The sequence below is a fragment of the Chaetura pelagica genome, unplaced genomic scaffold (genome assembly GCF_000747805.2).
Source record: "Chaetura pelagica isolate M959 unplaced genomic scaffold, ChaPel_1.0 scaffold708, whole genome shotgun sequence".
Lineage (NCBI taxonomy): Eukaryota > Metazoa > Chordata > Aves > Apodiformes > Apodidae > Chaetura > Chaetura pelagica.
Genome location: NW_009954405.1, coordinates 248,367 through 259,210, shown reverse-complemented (window position 1 = coordinate 259,210; position 10,844 = coordinate 248,367). Strand labels below are relative to the sequence as shown.

At 39.3% G+C, this 10,844-nt stretch overlaps 1 protein-coding gene across 2 annotated transcripts; it reads right to left on the bottom strand.

Annotated features, from left to right (window-relative positions):
* Positions 1-902: 902 nt before the first annotated feature.
* TBP (TATA box binding protein) lies at positions 903-9,568 on the bottom strand. Of its 2 annotated transcripts, XM_010004222.1 has the most exons (7): positions 9,322-9,568; positions 8,317-8,648; positions 6,888-6,975; positions 4,794-4,885; positions 3,448-3,615; positions 3,050-3,144; positions 903-2,166 (listed from the first exon to the last, which is right to left on the bottom strand). In XM_010004222.1, exons 1-7 carry the CDS (start codon positions 9,373-9,375, stop codon positions 2,087-2,089), a joined length of 909 nt encoding a protein of 302 aa, XP_010002524.1. In that variant the 5' UTR covers positions 9,376-9,568; the 3' UTR covers positions 903-2,086. The 2 variants fall into 2 exon arrangements, with proteins under 2 accessions (XP_010002524.1, XP_010002525.1); XM_010004223.1 differs by lacking the exon at positions 3,448-3,615 and having other exon boundaries at positions 1,495-2,166; positions 9,322-9,567.
* Between the last annotated feature and the right edge of the window lie 1,276 nt (positions 9,569-10,844).

Below are 10,844 nucleotides of genomic sequence, written 5' to 3'. Positions count from 1 at the left end.
CTGCCTGTAGCAGCAGATTTTCAAGCTGAATTTTACCTTAAATCTGCCATATTTGGTGAAGTTTAAAAATAAGTGCCCTTATATAAATTACTAAAAAAAAACCACAACAGTGGGCCTAGGGCTTTCATAAAAGCAACTTCAGAATCACTGGTAATCAGATAGGATTTTGGTAACCATTCTCTGCTACGAGTTGTTTGAGCAGGATGAATCAACTAAGCAGGAGTAGTAAACAAATACTACAGTAAATTCAGCTTTATTGTTGCATTTTTCTCTTGCTTCAGCTATATGGCAGTCAAATATCAAATTTATTTTTCTTTAAATTAATTTAGATGGTGGAAATAAATGATGAGGCAGGAGTGCTTTAAGTATAAACTGTTTGGTCATCACAGAACTTAATTTCTGGAAAGGTAGTTTTACACCTTAGTAAATGTCATGGAACTGCAAACAGCATCTTAAATCACTATAGCGCAACTTGGCCGATTTTATTGAAAACCATTCCACAGTTATTTAAGGCTCCAAGTTTTCCTCGAGAGTTGAGTTTTGCAGATAAGTTGGTAGTAGTTAAGAGTTCTGCAAAAGCACAGGTACTCACAGCACAGTTGTTTTAAGAGCGCTCAGAAACTTTCAGTAGCTCACAGCACAGAGCAGTGAAGCACTGAAGGTAATGCAGTGGGTGAGGATCCTGAACTTACCCAGGCAAAGCTACATTATTTAATAGCAGCTTTCTGGTAAGACCCAATTATTAAAACACCTGGAGAAGCACCAGTGTACACTACTATGGGGGGGAACAGAGAAAACAAAGGATTAAGGTCACTCAGATTTTGCAAACGGAGCAGTAGCAAAACCAGCCAAAGCTGCATTTTGTCTGGGGTGAAACACCAACTTAGTAAATAGACTATGGATACATTTGGGTTAGTTTTAGATAAAAGCTGTTTGAATGTGTAAGTCATAGAAAAGAGGTTACTATTACTAGAAATTTACTGGAGAAAAAAAAAGTTTATTTTTAATTCTCAGCCCGTTAAGCTTCCAGCACAGTTCAGAGGGAAGATTATGTACATACTGACTCTAGATGGAAGGGCTTTGTCATTTTACGGAACACTAATTTATTGAGACTGTGATAGCTTGTAAAATACAAAAGCAGTAATTTTAAAAAGTCTAGAAACTAAGTAGGGATCTTTTGTTCCAATTTAGTCTAGTGTAGCTATTTAAGACTTGCAGAAATTCTGTGTGTTGAGTATGAGGCAACAGAAACTTCTTCAAACAGTCATCTCTTTTGCCTTATCATGCTAGAAATATTCAAGGTAGATACTGCCAAGGATATGACTGCTGGTAAGCAAGCCAGAGCAGTGTTAGGATTTTCTCAAAATTACAGGTGACTTACAGTAGTGCATGTGCTATTGAAAAATCCAATTAAATTAAAAAGCTTTCAATGTATTTCACTCTAGCAGCTGGGTAATTTTAAAATTGATAAAGACAGTTCCCATAATTGTATAAACAGGGTTTATTGTACATGTGGAGCTGAAGGAGGAAGAAGAAGGAAAGTATATTTTATATATATATATATATGTACAGTGAGCCATTTTCATTAATAATTTTATTCTGTCTTGCTTAATACTGGAAAGAGGGAATGTGTCTGGCACCAAAGAAATTTAAAATTGAAAAAAATTAAAAGCTTAAGTTCTGAAAATTATAAAAACCATGGTCTTATGGAAGGAAGTTAAAACATATATATACATGGCAATTTAAGTGGTTTATACACTGAGTGACACTGTTGCATTTGTCTTTTAAACCAACTTAGGAATTTTCTATTAATAGAACTGGCATTAAAACTATTTAAAAGCTAGAATATAAATAAAACTTGGGAGCGACTGCTCCAGGAACAGCCCAGTAAAGCAACTCACAGTAACTCAGTAGACATAACCAATAACACAGATCCCCTTGAGCATCAGGGAAGTAGGCACTAACTGGGAAATAGTCCAAGTTCTGGTGTTGCAGCTTCACTGATAGTCCATCTCCTGTTACTGCTGTGCCATACACAAAACCTTTTAAAATGTACCCCTGATTTCTCCAAAAGATGTAGAAACTGTTACGTTGTCTTTCTGAATCCCTTTAAAATAGGATAGATATTTTCAAATGCTTCATAGATTTCTGCTCGTACTTTAGCACCTAGGAAAAAAGAGGTATTAAGTTAGTTTAACTTTTTGCCAAATACTTAATTTTAGCTTTTAGAGCATTTATTTGAACGTGACTCTATAAAAATTTATTAATGATCATTAATCCCCATTTTTATTATTTTTCTAACACACACTGCATATAGAGCATACATTACCAACCTTCTCCCAATTTATTCTGGTATGTGGTAAAACTTCCATTAGCATCTTTGTGCTTATGTTGTACATGTGAGTGGGGTTTTTTCCATACATAATTTCCACAGGAGACTCCCGTTATATAGCACAGCCCTACAAGGTGTTTCTGCAGAAAGGCCTAACTGGTGGAGCTTCTTTTGGAGTGTGTGAACATCTTGGGGAGCAAGGTCTAGCCATGGACCACCCCTGCCCATCCTGCAGAGACATGCCTCTTTTCTCCATAAGACTCAAGTGTGAGGAGAAAAGGAAGGGTGCAGGTGGAGTGCCTGAGGAGGCCTTCAAGCTCAGCCATCTTCCCCTTCTCTGGCTGCTGTATCACAAAGGAGAATGGCAGCAGCCTCCAGCCAAGCTGTCAGAGGAACAATTTGTTCAGTCACACACACCCCAACACTCAAGACAAACTTTCTGATTTTGCCAGAAACATGACCTGGACCCTTATAGCTTTTTGAGCTTCATGATCACTGAGGATTCGTGATCATTGCTTATATGGATCCAGGCAAGCACACGGTTTGCTCTGTGCACGAGGTTGCACAGAATACTGACTGTACCACCTGCTCTTTCTCAGTACTGTCTTAGCTGTAAGGGGAAGCAACAAGCAAGTGACATGCTTCAAGTATCACTGTGTGTTCTCTGTAACACAGTCTAAACGTAACCTGTTGGAGTAAGATACCGTCTTCACTTACCAGTTAAAACCACTTTTCCAGAAACAAAAATAAGCAGAACAATTCTTGGCTTGATCATTCTGTAGATTAAGCCAGGAAACAATTCTGGCTCATAGCTGTAAAGGAAGAGTGACAGTGTTTATGCATGCTTGCAGACACATCTAACAGCCTTCCACCACCTGCAGGACTGCAGCAATGGGCAGAGCAGATGCAGAGCTCACTGAAACTTGGAGAGAATGGCAGGGAAGATCATTTTGATGGGTTCGTACAGGGCAACCTCAGTTCCACCTGAGGCAGAGCTGCGATGGGAACAAATCTGCAAGTTTCCTTCTGGTGCAAGGGGATAATCTAAATAGATGTCACTCTCTAAGGTAGTCAATATGCAGCAAAAATGAAACATTAATCAAGCCTTTTGTTACCTGCTGAACTGCTGGTGTGTGAGTACCAATCCTTCTAATCTGATGGGAAACTTCACATCACAACTGCCCACCATGTTCTGAATTTTAAAATCCAAAAATTTTGCAGGAAAACCCAGTTTCTGAACAACTCTTGCATACTTCCTTGCTGCCAGTCTCGATTGCTCTTCACTGAAGTGAAAAAAGGAAATCCATTTTATTTCCTCAGTTAAGTGTTACTTGAGGCAAACAGCATTAAACCACAAATATGTAGCTGGGAAAAAATGTCTACGTTGGGGCAGAGAAGGTCACATGCAAAATTTTTACATCCAAAATGAACAAATAGCACTAGTTTGCCTTCTAATTTTGGTACTAGGATATTGAACACCATGCACATTGTACTTGCTGTTCATGAGGCAGAAAACAATTATAAATCCACATACTTCACACTCTTAAAATACTGACCAGAATCACTCTAATGGGACATGAAAACCATTTACTTAAGTCTTCTGTGTAGAACAACTTTGAACTATTATTACTGCTGCTAGAAAATGCATATTTCTATCAAAAATTTGTAAACTGCCAAAATCCTCTGCTTGATTCAGCCCAGACATTCAAACCTTGATTTAACACAACTGCACAGCCTCACACACTGTTGCAGAACTCTGTCTGCTTCAGTTTTGTAAACAGCTGAGGACCTGGTTGCTCCTAAAGCAAGATAACTTCAGCTTTAAGCATCAGCAGGCAGAGAAAGCATATCCTGTACAGCTTTATTAATTCATCACTGCTCATTAGCTTATTCCTTCTGGATTCCTACCAGACTTCTTCAGATCAGGATTTCTCTCCTGCCCACTAAAATTAAGCTTATGCTTAGTTTTCAATTCTTATGCTTCAATGATTCTGTTAGGAAAAGACCAGACTACAGAGGCCAGAGACTTGGAGCTCTTGGCCTGTGATGAATTAGACTATTCAAATATAAAAATCACTCTTCCTCTGCTGCTGCCCTTACAGTTTAAGTAGTTCCAGTGCATAGTCATTGACACTTTTAAATCATTAGGAAAACAAAAAGGTAACTGCAAAACAAATGTGAATATAAAAATATCCCCAAACCAGTTTATCAGACTGTATCAAAAAGCTTCAGAAATAAAATTACCATTTCCCCTTTTGTAGGGAAGTTTCTTCCATCATGTAAAAACAATTTGCATAGAAATGTGTATTAATTTATTTGAAATAACTGAAAAGCAAGCTTATGTGTGCCTATACAATTTTGTTGTAAATATACAAATACTGTATACAAATAAACTTCTAAAGCAACATGGTGTGAGAGAAAAGACAGCCTGAATCAGCGTGCTTATAATGCCTAAACGTACCTTTTTGCTCCTGTGCACACCATTTTTCCAGAGCTGAATATAAGTGCAGTAGTGCGTGGTTCTCTTATTCTCATAATGACAGCAGCAAAACGCTGAAATGTGAGCATTGAGACCATTAGTGATATATTGCCATAATCATGACACTAAACCCAAATTTGCATCATCTAAGGAGCTAGTACCCTGTTATATAAGTGTACTATAGAGTGTACTACATATATGTACGTACATATATACTATATATATCATATTATACTACATATACATATGTACATACATACATTTATATATATGTAATAGTACACTATTGCAAAGAAATACTAAGTTCAAACATACTTATGGATCACTCAAGATTTACTTGAAATGCTTAAATTGTAAGTCGTTTCACACACTGAGAGGTAGAGTCAGACAGGAAAGAGATTATCCATCACATTCCTGTTTCATCACTGTATATGCAATGTACAAATAATGCTCACATTTGCAACACAGCAAGAGACATTCTTTAAACAAATGAATATATTTCCTCCACCTGTCTCGAAAACTTAATCTGTTATAAGCAGGATGGAAGACTATCTGCAAATATTTGATGATCGGGATTGCTTCAGTATCTTAAAAAATTGGACAGTGTTGGAATATCAGCAAACAGAACAGCTGGAGTTCAAAGTTCTGTGTAAATAGAATTCACCTTAGCTGCCAGAACACAGCAGACCAGTTAGCTCTAACTTTTCATCCTAAGTACATCTCTGCCTGCATTTCCAAATTTTTGAAGCAAGAGATACTGGAATTTGGTGTGGGCACACACACAAACCCCCTGTTTGCCTGTTATATTTAACTTGGACCAGCTCACCATGCAGTCCCATAAGCTGTTCTGCTGATATAACCAAGGCGGTAGTGTGGGTTACCCAACAGAACGTTTGTCAAACTATGGCTTAAATAATAGAGCCAAGCAACATCTTCCCCTGATATTTGGATGTACTGACTAAAAGTCAGGAATCTGTTATGTAACCCTTCTTTCTCTCCACTGTGGAAAACAGCATTTTGTATTGATTATTTCTAGCCTACAAGTTTTACACAGCCACCTACCCCTACCTTAAAGAGTTACCATGGCATGCTCAAATTTTTGCTGCACTAACAGCTTACTCACATGCAATTATGTAACAGCACCGTTGACATACACTCACAGTAACAGTTATTTATCCCATATGCCTGCAGGCACGCTTTAATCTTTGAGAGCAGAGTTCAGATAAACTGTAGCAAAACCCCAAATATTAGAGCAACCACAAAAAAATCCCCCCAAACACCCCAGGAAAACTGAAGCCTTCCCAACGTAAACGAATTCCACTACACACCATGTAGACTTTTATTAGAAACAGTGTCCAACTACCCTGGTTGCAAATGTAACATTTCCAAGAGGAGCTACCCCACTGAAAAATAAAACAATGTATTTGATTCAACGCTGCCGGTCCTCTGACGTTGTTCAGTTTTTCATGCTAAAAAGATCCCACAGTAACGGGCAAACCTCATAACTGTTGCTGTTCCACCAAACCTAGTCAGCGGGAACAAGGAGATGGTGGGAGTACCAGGGCACAACATGAAGGAATAGAGCTCTGAGAAAAATCAAGACTGTAAAAAAGGAGTGACTCTGCTGCAACCACAAGAATTCCAGAGTAGTAGCCAGGTGGAGGAAGCAATGGCATATACAGAACAACCAAGGCTCTGGCAGAATTCTTCCTTCCCTTTTTGTTGGGAGGTAGGGAACAAGACTTCATCATCAGACATGACACAGTTACATGAGAAAGGAACATTCCGAGCACTGGAGACAAACACACCCATATGAACAGCACTGGAGGCCAACTTTGCCATTGTTGATTAGGTTCTTCCTAAATATGCTGTGTTCTTTCTAAAGCTACCAAATTACAAGTGGTGTAGGACACAGCTGCATCGGAAGAAAAAATATTTTTACTAGTTTGACACAACATTCAAAGTTTATTAAATACTTTCTTATAAAACTACATCTACAGAAGAAAGGTTTTCCAATCCACTACAGCAAAGCACACACATCTGTTACAGGATGAACTCTTAACATATTTCTCTTACCTTGGGATTATATTCAGCATTTCGGGCACGAAGCGCAATCGTTTTTAGGTCAAGTTTGCAACCAAGATTCACCGTGGACACAATATTCCTGAAGACAGTTCAGAGAAATGCATTAAAAAGACAATAAAGAATTCACTTGTTTTCCTCATTTTTAACCATACTTGATTAATTTGGGGTTTTTTGTGTTCTAAATGTGCTTCTCCAAGTGAGTTCAAATAACATCTTTCCATCAGACAGGAGCACTGAGACATGTTTTGGCTCAGGAAACTCCTTTTTGTAGGGCAGCAGCTCCAAAGGCAAAACTGCTGACTCTGCCTTATCTGCCAGCTATTATGAAAAGTGTCTCACGAGAAGAAACTCTATTTCAGTCTGGCAGGAGAAATTCTTGATGCTGAGAGCCCCCACCACAATCAGGGAAGCTGCTGGAAACAGGAAAAAATGAGGCAGCAATATAGTACCACCTGAAATTTTCATTGGTATCCCCTTCAAGGACCATTCGCCAGGCGATAGGAAAGCAGGTCTCTAGAGAGTTTAAGAGAAGTTCCTAGGTGCAGAATTTCCCTGGAAACTTTTTTTCTGGGAAAACCCTGAACTCTCAAGGTCCTCAATGGAAGGCGGGGTGTGGGAGAAACAAAATATAAGGAACTATTCTTTCAGTGCAAAATTCACATTATCAACCATTTTTCTTTGGGCCTTCTGTAGATTGCTGTAAAAGTGTCTTTAATAACAACTAAAATTCCGTGAAAATACTTTCATACTTAGACCTGGTTATAGTGGTTTTTGTTTGTTTTTTTTTACTTCTCACAAACTCAGCTGTAGCCACCGGCTAGAAAAGGGAACATGAAATGCCAAGTACAGTTCAGCTCTAGCTCCTAGACTAGCAACTAATTTCTTCCCCTCTAGCCTTCTAATGCCCTTTTAGCTGTGATAGTTCCTGTGTTCTGCTTTAATACCTCACTACCAAAATTCCGTGCACAGTAAAGTGGAGCCGTTTGTTTTTCTGTGAACAGGTCACAAGTATCCAGTAAATTGCACATGAGAGAATGTTTCCACGTATACGTTATTTTGAAATACCAGCTTATCAACCAACAACCTTATGGCTAAAGCATGATGAACTCCTAGAGCACATGGAGTTAAACTTTAAAATTGTGCTCAATGAGGACATACCTAACATCCTTCACCAGTATGCTTAAAAGATATATGGCTAACAGATTGATAAGAAATTGTTTATATTACTAAGTGGTTTAGAAACAAAGATAAGCTATAAATAAAAGCATAAATTATTAATATTGCTAAAGGAGACCCATAAATTCTCAGGACCTCTGTTCCCACCAAAACGAAGTACCCAACTCCTGATGTAACTTTGGTCCTAAGCCTTTAAAGGGCTATCTGAGAAAGGACATGCTGCACTGACACATGGGACACTCACTGTAGCTGTGGCACTATCCCAGAGCTCTCAGATGCTGGTGTTGCAGGAGTTATTGGAGTCATGGGAGTCATTGGGGAGGGGTACAGAGGTGTGGTTCCTGGTAAAGGGGCTGTGGTAAGAGTCTGTGAGTGGAAGAGCTGGGGAGTTTGACCAGATGTTCCCTGTGTGGCTTGCTGTGATGTAGACTGCTGTGCTGCTTGTTGCTGCTGCTGTTGCCGCTGCTGTTCTTCTAGGATGGACAGACTGTTGGTGCTCTGGACAGGCTGGGGTGTCAGTCCTGTGCCATATGGCATCATTGGGCTAAAAATTGGAATTCCTGGAGTCATTGCACCCTACAGAAGAAAGCATGAAACAGAAACCACAGATCCTGTTGACTCAATTTTGGTTTTAAGAGAAAAAGCTTTCAGGAGTCTAAAAATAAATCAAGGTAAGTTAATCACATAAAACTGTCAGTAGCTCAAACCAGGACACAAGCCTGAGGCATATAGTAGTAACTTGGTAAAAACAGAAAGCCCTTGGAAATGCAATTCTTCTATAAAATAAAATATTGCCTCTAGGGATCTGTCAGCTCTAGCATTGCTCATCTCCAGCCACTGATGCCAACAGGCTTCTCACACTACCTTGCAAGAAACTCTTAACTTTGACCCACAATTTAAGTTGCAATCGTTTGATTAAAGACTGTGCTCATCATACCAAATGCATTCACAGCACAGCAACAGTCCATCCTGTGTAACTCACTTTAATGGGCAACCACCAAAATTAAATTAATATTTCCAGCTTGTCAGTCATGTTTCAACTTAAAGGACCCATGTATCTGCATGTTTCTTATACCTCTGGGTATAAAACCAGATGCTGTTAAACTTTGGCTTTATACTGATACTATTCTCTACCAAGCAGAATTTTTCAGATTTGCTAAGGAAAAAACTGAAGTTATGTTCAAGAAACGTAAAACACTTTGACAAAGAAATTCAGATTACAGTTGCAGATTAAACTATTTGTTTTTACCTGAGGGGAGGCTAAGCCCTGAGCATAGGGCGGCAAGCTGTTGTTCTGATCCATGATTCCAGTTATTTCTTCAGCGAAGCCAGAAGTATTTGTTTTAATTAATTTAAAATAACTTCAAATCCTAAAGGGCTTTTAACCCTTTAAAACATCCTCGCCAAACAGCTTTTTAAGCCAAGCTGATAGTGTTAGGAAAACATCAGCTCCAGAGAAATATATGTTATGAGTCTAAAGTACAAATCAAAGCCTGAAAAGAGAAAACATAGTGTCTTGAGAACAATATCTAAACGCAAGACCAAACTTATCAGCTGCTGAGTTAGGTGAGAGGCATCCATGTACAAATATACACAGGAACATTCACACCTGTGCACACACACACAAAGACACAATCCATAAAAAATACCTTTTTCTGGCACACTTACAGCACCTTTGCAATGTGCTTCTGCTGAAGTCCCTGGCAGGGGACCTGATGCACATGAGCAAGCTTCTGTCTAACCAAACCCTCCTGCACAAATAACTCAAACTGTTAATACTCAAAAGCTTTGCTTTAGCTAGAGAAGCATCATTTATTTATTTTTTTAATAGAATTTAATTCCACTGACTCCTAACTGACAGTCTCACTGACATATTGCTTCTAAGTTTCTTCCTTGCAGTTTTAAGGTTTGGGCTTTCAGTAATATTACTTTCCTATGGAAAAAGCATTGCTGGTCAAATCAGACCTATGAAACTGTCTTCCATTCACTTCCCTAAAATGAATCACTGACACATTTCAAACAACGATGACATGCACTTTATGAGAAAAATATAACTACATGAAAGCCAATTTCAGCTATAGTGATATGTGTTCAAGATTTACCTTTTTTTCTTTTAAACTGTATCTCATGTTGTGTTACAGAAATAAAGAACACAAGTGAAGAATTCAAACATTACACCTTGATATAAAATATTTTCCATTAATTTATAGCTTTCTGAATTATACACCTATTGCCCAGAAAAACTCAAGGTTATTTTGTGGCCAGAGACAGACCACCTCAAAATGTGAAGAAAGCCTATTCTTTTTTTTTTTCAGCTCAGAATTAGATAGTTATACTGCAGCTGAAAAGGCAGGCTTTTTTTTTCCTCCTCAGTACCATAAAACATAATACCGTGTTTACCCTCACTGAAGGCATCAGAGAATCCAGGTTTTACGACTGGGAGATGGGGGTAAATGAGAAGCCTAAACATTTACCCAGAAGAAACAAAGTCAACTCCTCGACAGCCCAGCTGCTTAGTCTAGATACCGGGCACGCCAGAGCCTGCAGTTCGGACACCACCTACGCAGAGCTCCATCATGCCAACCATCTAACCACGTCCTGCTCGCACCTGCAAACGCGGGGGAACGTTTTTGTCGAGGCAGCAGCGTTCGGAGACCCCCCGGCGCAGGCCCCGAGCCCCCTTTCAGGATCTCTTCCCCCGCTCCGGCACCAGGCGACCCCCGCACACCCTCCTCCGCGCCGCCCCGCCCGAAGGCCGCCCAGGGCAGCAGG

Coding starts and splice junctions, on each gene's coding strand:
- TBP (XM_010004222.1), bottom strand. CDS start 9,375: ATGGATCAGAACAACAGCTTGCCGCCCTATGCTCAGGGCTTAGCCTCC. Junction 8,649..9,321: donor AGGGCTTAGCCTCCCCTCAG/GTAAAAACAAAT, acceptor TTTCTTCTGTAG/GGTGCAATGACTCCAGGAAT. Junction 4,886..6,887: donor ATGCTGAATATAATCCCAAG/GTAAGAGAAATA, acceptor CTCACATTTCAG/CGTTTTGCTGCTGTCATTAT.